The sequence below is a fragment of the Haliaeetus albicilla genome, chromosome 3 (assembly GCF_947461875.1).
Source record: "Haliaeetus albicilla chromosome 3, bHalAlb1.1, whole genome shotgun sequence".
Classification (NCBI taxonomy): domain Eukaryota; kingdom Metazoa; phylum Chordata; class Aves; order Accipitriformes; family Accipitridae; genus Haliaeetus; species Haliaeetus albicilla.
Window position 1 is genome coordinate 65,334,503 of NC_091485.1, and position 24,334 is coordinate 65,358,836.

General features: G+C 41.5%; 1 protein-coding gene across 3 annotated transcripts in view; it reads right to left on the minus strand.

Annotated features, from left to right (window-relative positions):
* Positions 1 to 7,455: 7,455 nt before the first annotated feature.
* WASHC5 (WASH complex subunit 5) overlaps positions 7,456 to 24,334 on the minus strand; it is a 35,463-nt gene continuing 18,584 nt past the window's right edge. For all 3 annotated transcript variants that reach the window (XM_069780033.1, XM_069780034.1, XM_069780035.1), the window contains exons 12-29: positions 20,270 to 20,382; positions 19,477 to 19,643; positions 18,773 to 18,848; positions 17,955 to 18,065; positions 17,691 to 17,831; positions 16,121 to 16,201; positions 15,333 to 15,434; positions 14,491 to 14,670; positions 13,661 to 13,785; positions 13,093 to 13,255; positions 12,226 to 12,328; positions 12,036 to 12,115; positions 10,910 to 11,013; positions 10,302 to 10,431; positions 10,088 to 10,184; positions 9,537 to 9,690; positions 9,163 to 9,250; positions 7,456 to 7,883 (exon numbers count right to left, since the gene is read on the minus strand). In XM_069780033.1, the coding sequence (XP_069636134.1) occupies positions 7,827 to 7,883; positions 9,163 to 9,250; positions 9,537 to 9,690; positions 10,088 to 10,184; positions 10,302 to 10,431; positions 10,910 to 11,013; positions 12,036 to 12,115; positions 12,226 to 12,328; positions 13,093 to 13,255; positions 13,661 to 13,785; positions 14,491 to 14,670; positions 15,333 to 15,434; positions 16,121 to 16,201; positions 17,691 to 17,831; positions 17,955 to 18,065; positions 18,773 to 18,848; positions 19,477 to 19,643; positions 20,270 to 20,382 (2,072 nt within the window). In that variant the 3' untranslated portion in view covers positions 7,456 to 7,826. The remainder of the gene's footprint in view (positions 7,884 to 9,162; positions 9,251 to 9,536; positions 9,691 to 10,087; positions 10,185 to 10,301; positions 10,432 to 10,909; positions 11,014 to 12,035; positions 12,116 to 12,225; positions 12,329 to 13,092; positions 13,256 to 13,660; positions 13,786 to 14,490; positions 14,671 to 15,332; positions 15,435 to 16,120; positions 16,202 to 17,690; positions 17,832 to 17,954; positions 18,066 to 18,772; positions 18,849 to 19,476; positions 19,644 to 20,269; positions 20,383 to 24,334) is intronic.

A 24,334-nucleotide genomic window follows, 5' to 3' on the forward strand; every position in this document is an offset into this window, starting at 1 on the left:
CCTCCTTCTGCACTGACCTGGGGGTCTGCAGGGCTGTTTCTCTTACATGTTCTCACTCCTCTCTCTGGCTGCCGTTTTCTGTCCCAGCAACTTTTTTCCTTCTTAAAAATGTTATTACAGAGGCGTTACCATTATCGTTGATGGGCTCAGCCTTGGCCAGCAGCAGGTCCGTCTTGGAGCCGGCTGGTATTGGCTCCCTCGGACACAGGGGAAGCTTCCAGCAACTTTCTTACAGAAGCCACCCCTGTAATCCCTCCCCTGCTACCAAAACCTTGCCACACAAAGCCAATATACCCTTATAACCTGCTTTCAAGGACTGGCATATCTGTAGAAAGGATTATCTTGATTTTATTCAGTTGTATGCAGACAAGTAAATGAAAATGCTTATTTGCCAAATGCAAGGTAGAGAAGAACACAGCATTCAAAGGTTTAAAAGACAGGAGCATGCAGAAATAAAATTGTATCTGCATTAGCCTAGTGTATAACATCAGCTTTAAAAGCCCTGTGTGATTCAGCCAGGAAGATGCTTGAGGTTTCAAAATCTTTTATCCTCATACAGCCATTGCAGCACTGGGGAGTCCCGCACCAGGGCATGTTTTAATGCTGGAAGAGCCTCGATGGAGATTCTTGTCTGGGATGGCAATGCAAGTTACAGATGCCTCCTCTCCCCAGGAAGGTGTTTCAAATGCCCCATTAACATGCAGGCTAAATAAATGCAAACATCCCCTGAGCAGATCCGAGTGTGAGTCTTGTACTGGAGCTTATCTGAAGCCAGTTAATGAGCTTTCTTGGGCCTTGTTAACCAATTAAGCAGTGGATAATGGTGCTGGGAGATAATGCTGTCTGCCACTGTCAAACTTAAAGGTAAAAGCAATATATGGGGTCTTTTGTTTCCCATGGGAACGTAAACTGAGATTTACATTTTAAGCATACTGCTACTACTAATTTGCTCTTAATTCCCACCAACGCTAATGGGAAGCAAATAGCTTGCGGTGGTACTGGCTGTCGGGTGAGCTACAGCTGCGGCACCTCTGGCTTGTGGGCAGCAGCGGGACGTGACCCCCTCGCAGGAAGGGTCCTGCCGCCGCTGTCGGCTGTCCCAGGGACGAGGTTCGCAGCGGCGTGGAGTGACCAGCAGCCTCTGTGCAGAGCAGCAGCTCGGTCCTGGGTCCTTGCTCTGGTGGGGAGATGAGAACTTAGGGGGTTTTTTTGTTCCTGCCTGACACTTAATTTTTGCATGACAAAGATGGAGATGGACAGATGGAGAATTTGAAGATGGAGGACATTATTTGATGTTGCTTCATTTGTATATAACTGGATTTTCATTAATGTCTTATTTGTTGTTACTTTTTAAAAAATACAGAATGTGAAAGCTGGAAGCCTTGTTTTCTGTAGACTTCTATTTATTTTGATTATGTGGAAGGATGAGAAAGTATCATGGGTATAACCAATAGATGTCTGCTAGAATTGTACCTCTATAATTATTCTAAGTATTAATTTTCCTGGTTTTGTCTGAAGAGCCACAGGTGTTAAAATTAAGCATCATAATTAAAAATGGCATAAATTGCATTTTAACTTCCATGGCACGCTACGTACTGGTCGGTTTGTACCTGCCTGAAGTGAAAGGGAATCCCTGCACTGGTGGTTTATATCCTTATAAAGCATGAGATGGTAATTTCCAGGGAGGAATGCTGGTTAACTCTGGCACCGTGGGTACGTCCCAAAGCAGATGAGTTCACAGTCAGGTCTTCATAAAACATTATTGAGACTTTGGGCATAATATAATGTTTTAAAGAAGAAATACAGGGCTGTATTCCCTGCTGAGGCATACTGTGATGAGCTAGAGTGCAGGAAAGATGCTTGCTGATGTTTACAGGCTACTTCAGCTGCAGAAGCTAATTATAAGTATTTTTTCAGAGTTTTTTCCTAGTCTGTGAGCACTAGTTTTCCTTAATAAAATAATTATTGATTTTTCTGCTTGCTGACTCACAGCAGTAATTTACACTGCCTTTGAACAGCCCCTCGTAATCTGTTTTTCCCCCAGGGTCCAGTGTAACTCTTAAACAGGACCTAAAACTTGAAGCTTAATCATAAATAATTGCATTAATAACAAAAGCCCTAATGCATTAAGAGTTTTCTGTGTGTTTTAACTTATCCTAACCAACTTTAGGAACCTGTACTTCTGTGGTGGGGGATAGGATATTTGCATTTGTTTTGGGAAAGTTTAGAGCTTTCTAAAGGAAAAGCTTAAAAATAAATTAAAATAGGGAAAAAATAGTTTGATGCCAGTTTGTATTCTTCCTCTGTTGCTCTTTGCTTTCCTACCTGGTAAAGTAGGAGTACATGTTTCTAGTGTGGGTTAGATACTAAAGGCTTCAGCTTATTAATGCTGGGTGATACCTATTCCCCTCCTCCCCCATTTCACCCTATCATCTCTTCTTTTTTTTTTTTTTCTGCAATCTTACCATTGTGTTCCCTTTTTTTCCTGATATACATCTCCATTTGCTTATCTGGTGTCACAGGTGAATTATTAAGAGAAGTCATTGTTATGGGGTTAACTAAAAGGGTTTTATTAATGATCAAATGATGATCAAATGGTAATTAATTGATAACTGAATGAAAATCAAATGGTAATCAAATGGTGATTAAGCAATAACTGAATGATAGTTAAACTGATTTGATGATGATTTAGATGGTGGTGGTCACTCTACTACTTACTACACTTCTAATAATAGCAGTATATATAAATGTCGCTAGCATACAACATACCTTTAGGCCTAATGTAAAATGTCATTTACCTCATTATAGATATCAGACGCCGAGTGAGGGTCTCTGAACCTCGAGGAGTAACCTTGAGAGGCGTCCCTGCTCAAGGGGGAGATCACCACCGTGCAGCCCGCTGCCGAACAAGGGAGCTCAGTGGGTTCGGAGGGGCTACAGATTTTTATAGCGTGAAGTGATTGAGTCGTAGTCAAACTTCCCTTTGGAGCACGTGCAGGAACGCAGCTGTAGCAATTTTAATTGTGTCTAGTCTCAGCTCGGGCTGGTACTCTTAGCTGCTGATAAGATTTCACCAGGATTCCTTAGTTCCTGAGAAGATGCGGCCCAGCACAGTTCTCACGGTTTGCACAGCAGGGCTGATCTCAGCCAGGGCTTCTTGTCGGTGATGCCTGAACCAAAGTGCTGTTCACTCGCTCAGAGTCAGGGCATCTGTCACACCTGGAGGGACACGTGCAGGTCAGAAGGGCACCAGCTGCCGGTGGGGAAGCCTACGCTCTATCTCTGCTGGCATGAACACGCCAAAGCTCTTGTGTGGGCAGGGACACGGGTGTTGGTGTCGTGGTTTAACCCCAGCCAGCAACTAAGCACCACGCAGCCGCTCACTCACTCCCCCCCCATCCAGTGGGATGGGGGAGAAAATCGGGAAAAGAAGTAAAACTCGTGGGTTGAGATAAGAACGGAAACTAATAATGATAATGATAACACTAATGAAATGCCAACAGTAGTAATAAAAGGATTGAAATGTACAAATGATGCGCAGGGCAATTGCTCACCACCCGCCGACCGACACCCAGCCAGTCCCCGAGCGGCGAATCCCTGCCCCCCCACTCCCAGTTCCTAAACTAGATGGGACGTCCCATGGTATGGAATACACTGTTGGCCAGTTTGGGTCAGGTGCCCTGGCTGGGCATGAGAAGCTGAAAAATCCTTGACTTAGTCTAAACACTACTGAGCAACAACTGAAAACATCAGTGTTATCAACATTCTTCACATACTGAACTCAAAACATAGCACTGTACCAGCTACTAGGAAGACAGTTAACTACATCCCAGCTGAAACCAGGACAGTTGGGCAAGACTCTGCCTCCTGGTGAGGGAACGGCTGGACTCCTAATGAAGTCAGCTGCTGGCACAGAATGCAGGAGTTAAAATCCTTCCCCCTTGAAAGCCAAGCCACTGTTGACACAGGTTCAGCTTTTGCAAAGTTTGATTTGGGAATAGGTGAAACAATTCTTGTCAGTGCTGAACCCCACAGATCAGTACTCGGTCTTTCAGCAGAGGAAGAAGAGCAGTTTGGGGAACATATTCAAACAGTGTGGGCATACAGAAGTCCATGGGGGCTGGTGGGATGCACCCTGGGTGTGGGGAGAGCTCGCAGGTGTCAGCGTGAGACCACTCTCGATTCTCTGTGAATGGTGGTGGTCGTCCTGGGGCCTGGATGACAGCAAACATCACTCCTGTCTTCAGGAACAGCAAGGAGGAGGATGAGGGAAGCTGCAGGATGGCCAGCCTCACCACGAGCCCTGGGAAGGAGATGGAGAAAACAGACGTGGAAACTGTTCCCAAACATACAAAGGACAAGAAGGTGACTGGGAGTAGTCAGCATCAATTACAAAGGGAAAACCAAGCTTAACCAACTGGCTCAGTGGCTGGGCCCAGGAGCGTGTGATCAGCAGCACAACGTCCAGCTGGAGGCCAGTCACTAGTGGTGTACCCCAGGGGTTGATACTGGGGCCAAAACTGTTTAATGTCTTCATTAATGACCTGGGCAATGGACCCTCAGCATGTTTGCAAGTGATACACAACCAGGAGGAGCAGCTGACGTAGCAGAGGGTTGTGCTGCTGTTCAGGGGACCTGGACAGGCTGGAGAAATGAGCTGACAGAAAGTTCATCGAGTTCAGCAAAGGGAAGCATGAAGTCCAGCACCTGGGGAGGAATGACCCCAGGCACTGGGATGACTGCTGGAAAATGACTTGGCAGAAAAGGCCCTGGGATCCTGGGGGATCCCAGTTCACTCCTGCAGTGGTGGCCACCAGCCTCCTGGGCTGCATCAGGCAGAGCATTGCCAGCAGGTCAAGGGAGGTGATCCTTCCCTCTGCTCAGCACCGGTGAGACACATCTGGGTGCTGCATCCAGTGCTGGGCTTCTCAGTACAAGAGACAGATGGACTTACTGAAGGGCCATGAGGACGATGAATAGTTCAGAGCATCTGTCATAGGAAGAGAGGCTGAGACAGCTGGGACTGCTCAGCCTGGAGAAGAGCAGGCTCCAGGGGGATCTTATTCATGTGGATAAACAGCCGATGGATGGAAGGAGTGAAGAAGATAGAGCCCAGTAATAGTAAGTGGTGCCCAGTGACAGGACAAGAGGCAATGGGTACAAACTGAGACACAGGAAATTCCATTTAAACATAAGAATAAACTTTTTTCACTGTTCAGGTGGTCAAACATCTGGGCAGGTCACCCAGAGAGGTTGTGGCATCTCCACCCCTGGAGATACTCAAAACCTGACTGGACATGGCCCTGAGCACCCTGTGCCAGCTGCCCTGCTCTGAGCAGGAGGGTGGACTGGACAGTCCCGATGGGAGACTTCTGACTTAACTGCAAACCAATGGAGACAAGGAGGGTAGAGCCCAGCGCTACAGGGAATAGGCAGGGATCAGCTAATCAGGAAATCATGGAAGAGTTCAGTCCCACCTCTTTTTCTAGAAGTTTTTCTCCTGATGCTTTCAATCCCTCGCATGTAAAAGCACAGAGAAATAACAGCGGTGATGCCTGTGCCAGTCTGCTCATGGTATTCTAGAATTAAATTTACAAATGTAGTAAAAAGCCAATAAAAAGTTACGTTCATTGTACCAACCTGAAGCAAGCTGAGCATGAGCACAATGTTGTCTGTCCTTGAGTTGCTACCATTTGTGAGAGACTGAAAGAGTTAATGCCTCAAACATTGTGGTGGGCCAAGTTCTGCTTAAAGACAAACCCTGCACAGCAAGGAACCAAGGTGAAAACCCCATCAGCTCAAGCATCAGCAACAGGAGGAGGAGGGCATGCTGGAGGGTGCGCAGCTCCCTGTTCTGAAAAAGATCAAACAATGGCTGTGTCTGCAGGGAAGGAGAAGTTACTCCAAGCCCAAAGGCTCACAAACTGCTCATTAACCTGATGAGTTCAGGTGCCCGAAGGAGGGGCAAGGATGATAAAAGGACACAAACTGAAGCCCTGGGCGCACAAGCCCACCGGGACTGGACCCCTCGGCTGACTGAACCAACGCTGGACCCAGGACCGGTGAAATCTTTCTCTCTTCCTTTTTCTCTCTCTGTCTTCTTCTCTCTTTCCTTTTCCTTTTCCGCAATCCCTACACCTCATCTGTTTCAAGACATAAACTGTTGACCAAGTCTGAGACTAAGAGTAGATCCAGCCACCCCTGAGCCCTTCTCTGAGGAGGAGTCTGGAAAGCAAGGGGGTCTACTCTCAACCTCATGACTCAATGGGAGGGATCTCCTTATTCCCTGAAGTGGTGTATAAGGTTACACAGTTTACAGAAGTAGTCTTATGCCAATTCCTGTTGTGAGAAACCCTGCCGCCTACTACCACTCCTCCCCAGTTCAGTTTGCTTCTGTCATAAATAAAATCTTTAACTGATCATTTGGTGTCGTTTCACCTTAATTTAGCCCGAGGAAATTTCGAATTAAACGCGACTCCCTGGTCTATCCAGTCTGGGTCGTGACACCATTGCATAAAGCCATTCAGCCTCCTGCTGCTTGCCTGGCCTTGCCGGAGCTGCCCATGAGGCTGCCAAGCAACTTCTTAGCTTTCGATAACTTAGAGATGGCACCCTGCTGCACTACATCCCAGCTTCGAGTCCGTCTGTAGGTGGCATCAAAACCCAGGTGCCCAAATTTTTCATGGGCCCACTTGGTGAAAGTTCATCACGGGGTGGCAGAGCATCAGGGGACGGGCTATCAGGAAGTAAAGTAGTGTCATTAATTTGACCTGATCAGTCTGCTGTAGTATTGTGCTCCTCTCTTCCCTGACACTCTGGGTGACACGAGCATCAGCATGTCAAACCCACAGGCTGAAATTCACGTATTTCTGGGTTAACAGCTTCCATAAATCCTGACCCCACAATGGCTTCCAATGTGCTGTCCAGCTGTCCGCTTACCACTAACCCATACAGTTAATTCCTTGTGTACCACCCAGAAGGCAGTATGTAACTCAGGAGTGGTGGTGCGGGGTCTTTTCTAATATCATGAGCGTGGCCATTAGTTCTGCATATGGGCTGCTATGGTGGAGCCACAGCCCTCCCTGCCAGAAGCTCTGGGGTCCAAGCTGGTCACGTACCAATGGAATATTGTTGTCCCAGTGACAGAACAACATCCCCCACTGGCTCTCCCACAGCAGCCCCTAGCAAGAAAATTATGCCAGGTATAAAAGATTCCATACCAAGACTGCAAGTTACATGAATAAACATCTTGCCCTGAACATTAGGCATGTTACAGTTGCACTGGAAGAAATATTTATGCCTATAAATAGCATGGCAGGACTTTTCAGTTATGGCTATTTAATTATTTTTCTGTCCTTTATAGAGGAAAATTAACTTTTGTAGCACAGAGGCAGATACCACATCTCCTTTTCACATTCATTCTCACTAATGGTTCTAACACTTTGGAATCTTCAGTCCTGGCAAACTATCCAACACCTTTATTTCCAATTTCATTGTTCATTTGTGATACAAAAGTCAAACTTCCACAAATAGTTCTTCAGAACAAAAAACTAAATGATTTATACATAAACAATTACATACAGCATTTATAATGTGCAGTACAAAATGTACACTGTTTGGATGAGATACAAATTGCTTATCATGCCAAGATTTAAACAAGTGTTAATTATATAGACTAGTGCTGATGGTTGCATTTCATAGAGACAGTTGTAGGTACTGCCTTAAAGCACAGAAAAGAGAGAGTTCTGAAAAGCTGTACTTGTGTCATTCTCAGTCCCCAACTCCCCATTTCAAGTTTGGGTGAAAGACTTGGTCCTTCTTCATATTCATAGAACAGTTCTGAATTCATCAAAAATGAAGCTAGGCACATGTGCTTCAACAACCTAAAGTAAACAGGAAGGCACAGTTAGGTGTTTTCTTCATTATTCATTTGTATTCTCTATTCATTCATTAACAAGACAATTAATCTATGAATCAAGCAGACAACACTATTGACCTGAACCACCCCAGCTTCAGGATGTGCTCCTGGATGCGTTCTTGCTTGGTGAACAAAGGGAGGGAGGAACACCTTGTCAGGCAGGTAAGGCAAACCCTGGGCTGTGAGGAATTGCCAGGACCATAGGTACTGTGTAAGACTGGAGGAATGCTGACACCCTCACTGCTGTTTCTCTACATAGCACCAGGCTGAAGTGGAAGCTAGCACAGGTACCACATACATCAGCTGTAAGACTGACAAGGGGACCTTCTACTACATTGCAGTGTGGGCTGGAAAGAAGAGAGAAACTGGAAGAATCTCTCTCTCTTTTAGTTGTGAGTATTAGCTGGGAAATGGCTTATTCAAGAATTATTGAGGCACAGCCTACAGCAAATAGGATAATGACTTACTTTTAATACCACATGTAAATAATATATCATCTTCAAATGCAGTTAAGTTGCATTTAACCCTAAAATAAAGTCTCTCTACAAGCCCAGACTTTCAGAACTTCCCTTGCACATGAAATAAAGAAGCTGCCTGCCATGCTTTGGCAGGAAGGGAAGGGAAGGAAATCAAGGACCGGAGATGGTGTTTCACCAAAATTTAGACTTCCTAATCAGCTTTTTGCCCTGCATTTAGAATACTGCTAAGTTTGTTACTACTTAATTCTGTAAGATCTCAGAACTTCTACTTTATTTCTTCTCTTCCCAAAATCCCCCCAGCAATGTACATGCTCTCCATAGATTAAATGGAACAGACTCTTCTTAAATCCACACCAAGCTGAAATCCTTTCTCTATTTTGTATCCTCTTTGTTTTTTCTAGAAAATAATTTTTCCATAAGGATACCATGACTAGTATAGTAGTAGTTACTCAAAGTATGCAAGTAACACAATTTGTAGTTTGTACAGGGTAAAAGAATTCATTATGACCCATTCCTATCAAGTAACAGATTTTTCATCTCTTTTTCCTTTTGGAAATCTTTCACAGAATATCTGAAATGGGTCAATACTGCTTTTTGGACAAAGTTAACAAGTCCATTATTTTGGATATTTGTTTAGAGATGATGCCATGTTCCAGAGTAGATATGCCTAATCAAACTGCTAGTACGTAACCACAGAATAAACCAAGATTTAGCTCCTCTGAAAAGTTCAGTGCTACATATAGGAGACATGGAATTCCTTCTTACCTTTCTTGGTAACTTTGTGTAGCGAATGTAATCTTCCAGAAACATGAGGGCACCCACTACATCAGCAGGCATTTCTGGTATCTTCTGGCTAAAATTAAACCACCATGAAGATCATATGCTTTCTAGCTGATCAGTTAGTTATTTGGATAAAATTACATGGAAACACCAGCCTTCAAATAACATGGTTTCCAACTAGGTACCATGTGATTCCATTACAAAAAGAAATAGTATTTTAATCTTGTATTTAGTCAAATATATTGTTATTATTATGTCAAATATACTCTGCTAGAAAAACATACTGAAGAAGCAGTGATAATACTACTGAAGCCCTCTTCACAAAGGTGATGCTTAGAGAAAAAGTAAAACATGGATACCTTGTGCACTGTTCCATCGTTGAACGAATAAACTGACCGATCAGAGCCAGAAATTGTTCTGTGTATCTTGAGTGAAACTGTTTCAACAGAGTAAGGAGTCCCAGAACTAAAGGAAGCCAATCAATCTGATCAGCTGGCCGCTTACACACCACTCCTGCACAGAAAAAAAATCCCCAAACAACACATGTTTATAAAACAGAACATATTCCTTATAGCAGAGGCAAACTTACATAATATACTCTAATGCTGTGCCTCCTCTTCTGCTTGCCCACATATAAAAATTAAGAACTAATGTAACAACTGCATGTCTTCCATAGCAAATAGCTTAATGATATTAACTAAGGCATAGGATGAAATGAGAAAATCAGGAGTTTGGATTCTGTTTCCTACACCATTGTATTTGGCTTCAATATTATAACAAACCTGTCTGGACACAACGGACTAAAGTCAGGAACCAAGTATTTTCTATGCAGATAATTTTACTATCTTCTCTACAGATAATTTCACATAGGTTTTCATTAGATTTAGACAAACAACAACTTATACAATACCTAAATTTCTGTTGTACTGAAGTTTTGGAAACTGGGAAATGAGAAATAGGAAGTTGACGGTGGGAAAATAAGGCAGACATTTTGTTGTTATGTAGATCTGGGGGAAAAGAAAAAGAAGAGGAACACAGTTCTTCCACATATTTTTTTTTCCTCAGTTAATAATCAATGCAATAGAAAAAGCAAACTGTACCAAGCACTGGAATGTAAGCCTGACCTTATTTAATGGATTGTGAATGCCAGCTGCTTCCAGATAAGCTGTGATTTCATACAAAAGAGTGTTGTCTTCTTTAGGATAAGGTAGTGATGGGTTCTGATAATGTGCTTCAATGTCAGCCAGTATTGCTCTAAAAGGAAAAGAAATTGATTATATTAAATACATATTTAAATTATCCCCAAATAAACCTTACGCAATGCCACATGTCATATTAAAGTAAAAACTCCAAAGACACAATACCTGTAAAAGGTTACAAGCAAGATTAAACCACCTTTTTTGGAATATCTTTTTACAAACATCATATTTGTTTCAAAATCAGCACCACACATTTTCACTGTTCTTACTTCTCATCCAAATATGACCTAAAATCCAGGTATAACCAAATGCAATTAGAAGCTGCACCATCCACTAGCATGTTCACACAAATTACTTGCCAAGTTATTTATTTTTAATGTTTTTGTTGCATTCAAATTCAAATACTCATCAACAAAAACCTAAATACAATCAGACTCCACATTTTTCCATCATTTAGATTTTAAGGATTGCCAAGTTGATAACAATTACATCACAGTGATACATGCAGCTCTTCAGCACATTTTGCTTCTTACTTATTGAGATTTTCCAAAGCAGCAGCCAAATGCTTGGAGTCAAATCTGCAGGAATAATTTAATTCATTGGTAATCTGTCTTCTTAAAATCTGCATCTGACCAACCTGTTGAAACAAACAAACAAAAAAAGGGTGGGGCATTATGCTCAACACAATGAAGGAAGAGTAAAGTTAAACTAAGGAAAAACAATTTACAGTTAAATAGATTACACAAAGTCCTCATTACACCTAACAGCCTTTGCAGGGCTGCCCAAAGCAGGGACATACACTGTGGTTGGAGATACTTCCTCATTCTCGTAACAGGGTACTGATTCAGACTGCCTGCAGTCAGAACTGACAGACCCCAACTGCGCAGTGCAGTCAAAGGAGAGGAGTAGTCACAATGCTCAAGATTTACACACAGCTCATGGTAGCAAATACAGGCAGTGTGAAAAGGGCACTAAAATGGTAACAGGTATAAAACCCCAGCTACTTGCTTGTTTTTCACTGGCAAGTGAAAATGCTTGTACTCTTTTCCCCACCTATCCCTAGACCGTAGGGTCAGCAATGGCAGGGATAAAAACCATCAGAGAGGTTTGTTGCAGTCAACCTTCCCCTTCCTTCCCTGACCATTCCTCTTCTCTTCAGTAACATAAACAAACATTCACATCACTCTGAAAAACACTGGTTGCAAAATATTGTTATAAAGACAAGATAAAGAGACATGTTAATGGGCTAACTTGTTTAAATCTTCCGCACGGTAGACTGCCTTCTGTGTTAACAAGGCAAGTTCAGGAAATGCTACTGCTCCAAACTTTAGCCTCAGGTACATTATGTTCACAAGGTACTGTGGGGAGTCTCAGAGCTCCTGATACTGAGCACTGACTTGGTCTTCCCAGATCAGATCTCTAGTGCCAGACTCCATTTTTGGCGAACTGCTACATATGAATCTCAGCGCCAAGCACTTTGTGGAGTATGAACTGTCCATACAAACAAAGCTCAGGAACCCTTGCAAATCCAGGCCTGCTTCACTCAGGATGTTACAGAATTGCAGGTCAACATAATACAACATTGTAAAAAAAGCAGATTAGAGTATATAACTAGAGCCTAGAGTGAATTCTGCATATCACTAAGTAACATAAACCTACCTTCATTATGGAGTCTAAATATGCTGTCCAGATCTTTTGAGTTTTTGCAATTGCTGCAGAATAAACCTTGTTTGAATTTGCTGAGGAAAGAAAAAGGGTGAGGCATTTAAAACAGAACACATAAGAAGAGAAATAAATGCAAGCGTACAAAGACAATGGCTTGCTTTCATCTTAACCAGTAAGCACTTACCTATAATTCCTTTGAGAGGACTGACAGCATTCATAAGTGCTTTTAAGGTATCCTGTACTGTCTTGTCACACAATATATTTTTCTGAAACATACTGAGGAAATTCTAAATAGAAGAAAGAAATAAGTAAGTAAAATCCTCACACATGTACTCTATGCTTAATCTTGGTGGTACAAGAGCCACATTTTTTGACAGCAGGGAAGGAATATTTCCACAGACGAAGAGTTGAGGAATTCTGTAGTTAGACTTTGTGCTCTTCTGAGTTATGCTAATCAGTGATGCTAATCACTGTTAGGACAATTAGCAGATCCCCCTCATCAATATGTAATACCCACTGCAGACAACTATTAATTCAGTTTCTGAGGAAGAACTGTCTTCATCCATACTTATTTTCCTTAAAATCTTTAACCAGGCTAGGATTGGATTCCTCTCAGAAAATAAAAAAAAATTAGTTTCACATAGAGGTAGGTATTAGTGAAAAAGTCATTACGAGAAATTGACACTTTATTTATTTCATGGTAGACCCAAACAACCTAATTCTTTGTTGATATCTAGGCAGAAAGATAGAAGTTGACCTGAGATCAACTTTTAAGTATACACAAAGTCTACACCTTCAAAAGGCATTCCTTGCAAACCACTGTTTAATGTAACACATAACCTGGTGTTACACAGCACCATTTATTCAAGAATACCAACTTTTGTAATTATATCTGTAACTGAAATTCTTACCTTTGGGTTTGAATACACATTTTTCAAATGCTTTTGATTTCAATTTACCATTTAAAAAAATTAACAGATATTTTATTTCACTAGAAGTTACTAAACAATAAAACCATCGTGACCTTGAGAAACCAAAGTTCGAAAATTACCTGCAGCTCCTTTACAATCATGAAACACAGCAGCCTGTCTAAACCATTGAGACCAAAGGTACCTAAAGTATCTTGGATCTCTGAGAAGAGACGACTATTGGTTACTTCCTGATGAGTTTTGATATCATACCAGGTGTTCATTTGGTCAATGTAACATGTGATTCTGAGGAAAAAATAAACAAACAAATACTTCAGAACAAGTTGCAGACAGTTCCTGTGAAAATCTGAGTGATGAGTTATCTTATTCAGGCAGAGATTAGAAAGACTCGCTAAGTATCTCAGGTGATGTTTAGTTACTCCTCTCTCCACAAGGATTCTGTCACCCTTTCCTGGTTTACCTCTCCTTTATTTGTGTAACACACTGTTTTCCTCCTTAGACTAAAATCACAACTTTTCCAGACCAGTTTTTGAAATGTATAGGATGGATTGTGTAAATTTGGTTTTAGATAAAGACGGTGATATGACAGCTAAGCAAAAACTAGTTGTTGTATACTTTGTTTGTATATGGTGGAATTGGAGCAATCCAATGCATGGTGCTTTAATATAGTTTGTGACACACAGTACTTACTTTGGGTCTGTGATCCTCAGGATTTCTCTACAAAGCCGACCAATAAATGTTACAGATTCATCCACAGGTGTGAATTTTGGTATGGGAATGTGAGTAGACTGGTATATGCTTTGCCAGTCTTGAATCTGAAAAATAAGTTTTAGAGTAATTTGCAATGTTACCATTGCATGTTTTTAATTTGCTTAGAAATTTTATTCCTTTTGTTTAATTTAAAAAGAGCACACTGTAAAACAATATTGTAAATTACACACAGCAGAACACTATAAATAGAGAATAAAGCAAAGAGTGAGTCTTATGACAAAGAGCAAGCAGAAGATAAGTGTGGAGGTTGAAAGAACTACCTACATTTCTGGTGAGAATTCCATCTGCTCCTTTCTGCAGTAAGACTAGCCACCATTTTGTTAGCTATATTTAAGATCTATTCACTCTACCACTTGTGAAATATCACAAAGAGCTGGTAACTACTGCAGTCTTTCTAAGCCTGCATTCTGATGGCTAACAATAGATACAGAGAGGACTACTGTGATTCAGTAATTATTTTCTGTTTTCTTTGAGAAAGAGAGGAAGGATATTGTTCACTGGCAAGAGATACTAAAATACTCCGGGGTACTTTGCTCTTCTTATGTACAACTAATGCAGTGGGGATGCTGAAATAATTTAGAAAAAAGCTGGAGGCAGATGTTTTACATAGTAGTTAGCACATTTAGTTTAAGTCACAACAGTATGGACGGTGCACAGTGGGGTACATATGCTCCATCAGTCACAAGCTTTAACATCCAAATATTAAGACATTTATCATCTTTTTACTCATTCTTGTTTTTGACTAGCACCTTTGTTCTTAAGAAGTTATTGCACTCCTGTTCCACATTGTAGTTAATAATACGAGACACTTCCTCTTGCCAAATTTTTAAACCATATATGTTGACATAATCCTGGATATATTCAAATGATCGATGGAACCCATCCATTGTAGCTGCCATTTCTTTCAGTTTGGGCATCAGTTCGCTTGGCTACAGATGAAAAAAAAAAAACAAAACAACAAAAGAAAGATAAACTCAAAACTGTGAACAGGTAGAATGCAAAGAAAATATATAAGGCTTCTAAATGCCTTTACACAAAAACCTCTAGAGGATTTCACTATGCTCCAGCCAAAACTGAAAAGCACTGAGAAATTTATCAAAGGTTGTTTGATACCTGAAGTAATTCTTCTTACTAAATATTTTTTCCTTCTGCTTTTAATGTCTATTTTAGGCTTCAGTGGTACTACTGACTCATCTTGGAGAGAGACTCAAGAATCTGGACAGGATTAAAACAAGGAGTCACTCTCCTATTCTATCATTGCCTTTCTATGTTTACCTGGCTTATACATATCATGTGTTGTCATCAGTCGTCACAGACAAAGACAGAACTGTGAAGTCAGAATGGACAGGACACTTGACAATAGAATAAAAATATGGTTTTGAATTCTGTGTACTCTTAGCAGTTTATAAACTCATTTTAACATCAAATAAGGCATTCCAAATAACCTTTGAGTTCAAAAAGTGTGCTTTTTTGCAAAAAGGAAATCTGTACAGAAAAGTATGAATTATTTCCTAGAAGGTACTATAATAAAAGAGGTCCCAGCAAACCCAAGATACATAAAAAAATAAAATAAAATCAAGCTGTTACACACCTTGGCTCTAGGATTAAAGATGAGTCCCCTGTGAAGAGCTAGAGCTACCCGTTTTACTAGCTCCTTTCTTATTCCATCCTCTAGTAACTGTTTTGGGTCCACCTAAGTTGAAGAAACATATTTTTCTTAAAGTCAGAAGGTATAAAAAAACCAAAAAAACAAAAAACAAGTATTTCGTTTGTACCAAGAAAGATACTAAGTACTTATGACGAATTGGAAAGCATTGCTAACAGATGTACTTTCCTGCCAGTGCTTGTCCAAAGAATAAATATTTGAACACTTGTACTAGATAATAAGCAGTTCCTTTAAGTTGAATGGCAAAGGTCTGCAGTTCCCGTATTCAATCTTTGTTAATGATCCATTGAGAATGTTGTACAATTATAAGAAGCCAGTATGCATTAAGAAGTGTATATTTCTTCAATTATACTTGCTCCTGGTCCTGAAAGAGGTATCTTAATGCAGGAAGAACAGTCTTTGCCAATGGAAGAAACAGCTCTTCAGAAAAGCTTGCAGTCATTTTTCCAGTAGGAAAAAAAAAACCCAAAGAGCGCCAATTAAGGCTGATTAATTTATTTACAATCAGCACTGTGGGTTCTTAACAACCTTAAATAATACAGTTCTTTTCTGAACGTCAAGTTAGGTGTCACCGTTTGAAAATTTGTAGGCAAACTTATTTTTTCTTGGCTTTTTATCTTTCCTCAAGGTCTTGCTTAATGTGCTGAAATATCTGTGCTAAAGTCGTAATTGCCACTGAATGACTTTTTCCTACTAGAATAATGGAACATTACCTTGATGATACCAACTAAAGTAGTTTTCATCATGAGGATACCTTCAGTGAAGATTGAAATTGCGTGGGTTAGCTTGGCAACCTTCAATAGAAAGAGAAAATACAATATATTAAAGTGATTCAATAGATTAAAATAATTACACTAAAAAGGTATACATCTTTCCCAGTTGTAGCTTCCCATTTTAGATTAAAGTAATTTGCACTGATATAGTTTCAGTTTTACATCTTGTTCTAGACTTACTTATACTACAATAATAATCTTGCTTTTAATTAGATCAATATAGGTATGTTACCAGCAGGAAAGAACAGGTAACACTCAGAGGCTTTACAGAGATTATGGGAGGAAAGACCTAGCCAGCTATATCATGTGTGTACAAATCATGGACAAAACTCTTAAGTTGGTACCTTTGAGCTGGCTAGGGACACAGCTTGAAGTAGTTATTTCATAAAAAAGCCTGCTGCCAGCAATGAGTCCACTTCAATATTTCCACTGATTTAATACAGTAGCACATTCACTTAGTTTTAAATTATTAGGTGAGCATCCTTAAGCTCAGAGTTCAGACAAGCCAGTCTTTTGCCTTTAAGACATTTACAACATAGAACAGAAACAACATAGTTCAGACTTAACGATTCCACAGAAATCAAAAGTGAAAAGCTTTTGTGTGAGATGATTAGTTTCCCCTCTACCTCCTCAAAATAAAATAAATATTACTGAATACTGCCTCCTCCTCCATCCCTGCCTCTCTGCCTTCCCCCACCACCCCAAATAAACTGTCTTTACAAAGTTTAATGAGGGAGTCTAAACCTAGTGTTTAGGTCTGAATGTCAGCATAATCAGAGACCACAGCCTGTTTGTATAAAACTCCTAACAAGTAAGCACTTAGGCAAAAACTGCTGGAAAAAGCTGGCATCTTAACTGATAATTGGAGAGATCAAAGATGCATTCTTTGAGGGAAAGAGTTACTGCTCTACTCAGGTTTTTGCTGCTCATCTTTCTCTATTCAAAATAAACCCAAGTAGTTTTAGTGTTTGCTCACTCTTCCAGACTTATAACAGTGCAAAAGAAAAAAACCCATACAAAAAGCCAATGAGCAATAGCAGCTTTATCTGATCAAACCAACATGCCTCCATCCTGTCTTCACATTTGAGGGCAGCAAAAAGCTTAACCCTGCTGACTTATTCAGCCTTCAACCTTCTTCTCCTGGAACAAGCATTCCAAATGTGGAGAGCTTCATTTCAGACTTGGGATTTTAGTTTGTTTTTTTTCCTCTCTACCTAAATAAATCCAAAAATCTTTACCCTAATTTATAAATATATTTAGTTTTCCTTCCCTTTTCTACAAGATCAAAAGTTCAAACTTTTACCAACAGAAGAGCAAAAGTTACTCATCTGTCCTCAGGAAACCTAAGATATACTCATGATAACACTAGTCAATTTTAATTCTTACTCAGTCAACAAATCCAACTTCACTGTTGAAGTATAACTCTATGGAGCTGTACCTATTTTAACTTAGGCTGGAGTTGGCCACCTATAACGTATTCTTTTTCAGAATACCCTATTTTTAACTGCACCTCGTATCGTGGTCCAAGCTGAGCATAATCTCGTAGTTTGTCCTTATCAAGGCGAGTAGGCACTTCAATAATATCATGAGTCTGAAGCTTTATAATTTTGAGAAGAGATGTAAACATGCTTTCTGGAATTATCTGTAGAACCTTTGTAAATGAGAGAAGAAACAAGCACAGTCAGTATATTCTCATTAAAAAAAAACAACAAAAAACTTCAATTAAGAGAAAGTAAGTAGAGAACAAGACAATTACACCTTTTCAAATGCCTACCTTTCTTACATAGGAAACCAACTCGCCCGAATAATACTGTGATACACTGAGAAGATCAGGACTGTTTGCTTGATTGATGCGGAGAAGTGGCAAGTCAAGTGCAGAAGCAAGCTAGAAATAAAGTTAACATTCTAACTTCACATGTCTGTTTTTCTAATGTAAATTACACGCTTGATCTCTCCTGCTCAGGCTCTTAACCTACAACTCAAACCACTAGATTCTTCCTGAAGAGCAGTATTACTACATCAGGTTTGCCAACAACAACAACAAAATTGTTAAAAGTCAAAAAAAGTCCAACAGCCTATAATGCTACATTCCCCTTACTAATTTTTTTTAAATCGTACCAGCTGCACAAGATATTTTTTCATTGTAATTTTACACTCCCTCCCATGCTATTTTGCACTCTTATTTCTACACAACATATTTTCATTTGATGCCAGATCTTCACGACAGACAAAGGGCATAGCCAACATAACTTTTGTATTTCCTTCAGCCTCCTCCAATACATATGCAGGGGATCCCATCTATGCACCAATGTCTCCAGCAAATAACTGTAATGAGTAGAAGCTGGATGATGAGACTTATTTGCCTAACAGCAGTAATATAACTGGCTGCATAAAAAACCATGCATAACTTGGTTTTATTTTCTTTAAAACTAACCTTGGGTTAATTTAATACAGTCTAAAAAACCCAGATATAGAAAATGTTGGTAAAAGGAAGTTTTGACTCTTCTGTGACTTCACAGCCTTAAGGCCTATTTAACAAATGCTTTGGTTGACCTGCAGTGTTCAAGTACCTTCACCGTTGTTCATGCTTACCTTTAGGAAAGTGGCTCTGAGTTTAGTTACCATAGAAGGACTGACTCTTATGCTTTCCTGCATAATAGATGTAAAGCTGGGGTAGGAAACAAACAAAACAAATCAACTTCCTCCCCTGAAACTCTTATTTTAAACTCTTAAATCACATGTCACCAGCACCAGTGTAATCTAGAAAGAGCACAGGAGATCGCTAAAGAACTTCACTAGAGGAGAATTTTGAGCTGAAGAGATATTGGCTTACAAAAACCCCTGTAAGATAAAGGGGTAGGTGGGGCAAAAGAAGAAGGCATCAGGGAGTGTTAACAGCCAAGGCAATGAAGTAGCAGCTCAGCAAAATCACACCATGGAAAATGAGTTCTCTAACATTTGTCTTTTATTGTTTCTTTTGGTTGAAATAGGAACTCCAGTATTTTGGAGAACACTTAACTAGACTAAGGCTGGAGACAGAAGCTTATTAAAATTGTTATATTTAGAACAGGATAGAGAGCAAAAAGTTAGAGTATCACTTAACCTGCAGCTAACAACATAACAAGGATGACTGTTAATTCTTGTTTGAGTTGATTAGGGTTAAATATACTCAACAACTCACAGAACAAGGCTGGTTTTAAATTGGAAATTTTATGGTATTAATATTTATGCATGTTATTTCGCACAAGTTTCGCAAATGATGACTGACTTAGAAGAAAAAGCTCCTGCTCAGATACCTGTCAATTAGTTGCCAAGCATAAGAAAGATCACCAACTATCTGCATGGTGATCAAGACCTCTTCTTTAATGTTGATAGTTCGGATCATCTGATGGAGAAATTTCCGGGTGTCAGCCAGAAACTGGCAAACTTGCAGGTTAGTTTCCAGCTGGTGAAACTCTTGGACCTATATTTAAACAAACCAACCACATAAAACAATCCTTTTTTTCCTGTTCATCTTTAAGGACAGCAATACAAATAGAATCAGTAAACTGACATTTCTTCAGGATATTATTACAGTAAGACACTTAACAAATACTAGCCTACTTTAGAATGGATTAAATAATAAATTTCACAAAGTTACTCAAAGAGGTGTACTGTGAAACACCATACTGAGTATTCTTTTATACCCTGGAAGTAGAAGACATGCATACATAACAAATATGGCTATTTTTATTTTGCCTTTCAAATTACTCTTTCTAGTTTCAAATGAATTTATTTTCAGAATTTCTAATAAAATGAGTAATGTTGCCAAATAACACTTAATACTGAATTCATTTCTTAAAAAAACCCCTACTAATCCTCAGATGCAGGTGGCATTATGTTTCATGCTATATCCCTTATTTTACAATCACAAGGTCTATAAGCAAGTCCTGCTGACTGTATATATAAAACTGCAAAGATCTACAGACTTAAACAGTTGTTAAAATGCAGATCTGTTTTTTAACTCATCTATCGGAAGTTGGTGCATGTGTATCAAGTGCTATTTTTCAAAAGGACAAGGTCATTTATCTCAAAAATTCTTTGCCATACCTCCTCTAGTGCCTGTATTAGCTGCACAGTTTTTCTGCCTGCTGCAGTGGAATCATCATAGTTTAGAGACATTATTTGCTTGGAGATTTCTCTGAACCAAGCCTGAAGATTTTCTATGTAAGAACAAGAAAAAATTAATCAAATCTTTGCATGTACATGTCGTGGTTTCAGCCCAGCCGGTAACAAAGGACCACGCGGCCGCTCGCTCACTCCTCCCGCCCCCCTCCGGTGGGATGGGGGGAAGACGGAGGAGAGGGAAAAAAAAAAAACAAACCTGGAACCTCGAGGGTTGAGATAAAGGCAGTTTACTGGAACAACACAAAGAAATTGCAACAACAACAACGGTACTAATGAAAAAGTATACAAAAAAAAAGTGATGCACAGTGCAACTGCTCACCACCCGGGACCCGACGCTCTGCCACTTCCCCCACCGAAAAGAAGAGCCCACCCCCCGGCCCGCTCCCCCTTTATATACTGAGCATGATGTCACATGGTATGGAATAGCTCCTTGGCCAGTTCAGGTCAGCTGCCCCGGCTATGCCCCCCACCTCCCAGGTTCCTGTAAAAATTAACTCTATCCCAGCTGAACCCAGGACATTATCCACCCCTTATTCTATACCATCTACATCATGCCCAGATCTTACATTTTCCAGTCGACCACTACCACTTCCTTGTCTTATACATATAAGTATATGGACTTGCGTCCGTCCCCGTCGTCCCCCCGCACACACACACACACACGAATGGTATTCCTTTAGCGTATGGGCTATTCCTCTAATGTGTCCATTGATTTTATTTAGTCCATGACTTTGGGGCTCCATCTGTTGTAACAGTTCTTCAGGATAAGAGAGATGGTGTGAGATGGTGGGTTGTTGTATGCTGCCTCTGGAACTTGTGGCTAGTACATTTGGTGCAACTCACGCCCTTGTTCTGCAGGTCGAGGATGTTGATCTTGAGGAAATTGCTGGGTGTCAGTTCAAGTTCTGTCGCTGTTGTACTTGGCTTAGTTTCAAAGTCCATCCCGCAGTCATTTGGGTAATTCTTACAGTAATACCCTTGATATGGCATATAGACACTATAGATACAATGACATGCATTGGCAGGGTATTTAGCAGTTAGGTATCATACAGCCCAATTCACTGGCTATTCTCTCCCAAAATCAAATCTCCCTGAGGTACACATCGAACTTCCCCATCCTTCTGCATCACCCACCAGGTGTACCCAGGTCCCTGAGCAAAAACAACCCCTTGAATGGGTTTGCCTCTGCTTGAGGGAGGACTAACCCAGACTGTCTTTCCTAACATACTCCTCATGCGCACTACAGGGACTTTATCGCCTTCTACAGTATGTGGAAGTCTTGGTTGGGCGGGGCCAGCCCGATTGGCGGATCCTCTAGTATTAACTAACCAGGTGGCTTTTGTTAAATGTGTATCCCAATGTTTGAAAGTCCCACCCCCCATTGCTCTCAATGTAGTTTTCAGTAGTCCGTTGTATCGTTCGATTTTTCCGGAGGCCGGTGCGTGATAAGGGATGTGATATACCCACTCAATGCCGTGTTCTTTGGCCCAGGTATCTACGAGGTTGTTTCGGAAGTGAGTCCCGTTGTCCGACTCGATTCTTTCTGGGGTGCCGTGTTGCCATAAAATTTTCTCTTCAAGGCCCAGAATAGTGTTCTGGGCAGTGGCATGGGACACAGGGTATGTTTCCAGCCATCCAGTGGTTGCTTCCACCATTGTAAGCACATGGCACTTGCCTTGGCGTGTTCGTGGGAGTGTGATATAGTCAATCTGCCAGGCCTCCCACTGTTTATATTTCAGCCATCGCCCCCCATGTGACAGGGGTTTTTGCCGCTTGGCTTGCTTAATTGCGGCACATGTTTCACATTCGTGGATGACCTGTGCGATAGTGTCCATGGTCAAGTCCACCCCTCGATCTCGAGCCCATCTATATGTTGCATCTCTCCCCTGATGGCCTGAGGTATCGTGGGCCCACCGAGCCATAAATAGCTCACCCCTACGTTGCCAGTCCAGGTCCACCTGAGACACTTCAATCTTGGCGGCCTGATCTGCCTGCTGATTGTTTTGATGTTCTTCAGTGGCCCGACTCTTGGGTACATGAGCATCTACATGACGTACTTTTACCACTAGCTTCTCTATCCGAACAGCGATATCTTGCCACAGTGCGGCAGCCCAAATGGGTTTACCTCTGCGTTGCCAGTTGCCCTTCTTCCATTGCTGTAGCCACCCCCATAGGGCATTTGCCACCATCCATGAGTCAGTATAGAGATAGAGCACTGGCCACTTTTCTCTTTCAGCAATATCTAATGCTAGCTGGATGGCTTTCACCTCCGCAAACTGACTCGATTCACCTTCTCCTTCAGCAGTTTCTGCAACTAGTCGTGTAGGACTCCATACAGCAGCCTTCCACCTCCGATGTTTTCCCACGATGCGACAGGACCCATCAGTGAACAGGGCATATTGTCTCTCATTTTCTGGCAGTTTATTATACAGCGGGGCCTCTTCAGCCCGTGTCACCTCCTCCTCTGGCAACATTCCAAAGTCTTTGTCTTCTGGCCAGTCCGTGATCACTTCTAAAATTCCTGGGCGACTGGGGTTTCCTATGCGAGCCCGTTGTGTGATCAGTGCAATCCACTTACTCCACGTGGCATCAGTCGCGTGATGTGTAGAGGAAACTTTCCCTTTGAACATCCAGCCCAGCACTGGCAGTCGGGGTGCTAAGAAGAGCTGTGTTTCAGTACCAACCACTTCTGAAGCGGCTCGAACTCCTTCATATGCTGCCAATATCTCTTTTTCAGTTGGAGTATAGCGAGCCTCGGATCCTCGATATCCCCGACTCCAAAACCCCAGGGGTCGGCCTCGGGTCTCTCCAGGTGCTTTCTGCCAAAGGCTCCAGGTAGGGCCATTCTCCCCAGCTGCAGTGTAGAGTACATTTTTAACATCTGGTCCTGTCCGGACTGGCCCAAGAGCTACTGCATGAACAATCTCCCGCTTAATTTGTTCAAAGGCTTGTCGTTGCTCAGGCCCCCATTTAAAATCGTTCTTCTTCCGGGTAACTTGGTAGAGAGGACTTACAATTTGACTGTAATTTGGAATATGCATTCTCCAAAAGCCCACAACACCTAAGAAAGCCTGTGTTTCCTTTTTATTAGTCGGTGAGGACATAGCTGCTATTTTGTTGATCACGTCCGCAGGGATCTGACGACGCCCGTCTTGCCATTTTACTCCTAAGAACTGGATTTCCTGCGCAGGTCCCTTGACCTTACTTTCTTTTATGGCAAAGCCAGCCTTCAAAAGGATTTGGATTATTTTCTTCCCTTTCTCAAAAACTTCTTCTGCCGTGCTGCCCCATATGATGATGTCATCAATATATTGCAGGTGCTCTGGAGCTTCACCTTTTTCTAGTGCAGTCTGGATCAGTCCATGGCAAATAGTGGGGCTGTGTTTCCACCCCTGGGGCAGTCGATTCCAGGTGTACTGGACACCCCTCCAAGTGAAAGCAAACTGTGGCCTGCACTCCGCTGCCAAAGGAATGGAGAAAAATGCATTAGCAATGTCAATTGTGGCATACCACTTAGCTGTCTTTGATTCCAGTTCATATTGAAGCTCTAACATATCTGGCACAGCAGCGCTCAGCGGTGGCGTGACTTCATTCAGCCCACGATAATCTACTGTTAGTCTCCAATCCCCATTAGATTTCCGCACGGGCCATATGGGACTATTAAAGGGTGAGTGAGTCTTGCTGATCACTCCTTGGCTCTCCAATTGGCAAATCAGCTTATGGATGGGGATCAGGGAGTCTCGGTTGGTGCGATATTGCCGCCGGTGCACCGTCGTGGTAGCAATTGGCACCTGTTGTTCTTCAACCTTCAGCAACCCCACAACCGAAGGGTCCTGGGAGAGACCAGGCAGGGTAGACAGCTGTTCAATCTCCTCCGTCTCCAATGCAGCTATACCAAAGGCCCAACGGTACCCTTTTGGGTCCTTGAAATACCCCCTTCTGAGATAATCTATACCAAGGATGCACGGGGCCTCTGGGCCAGTTGCA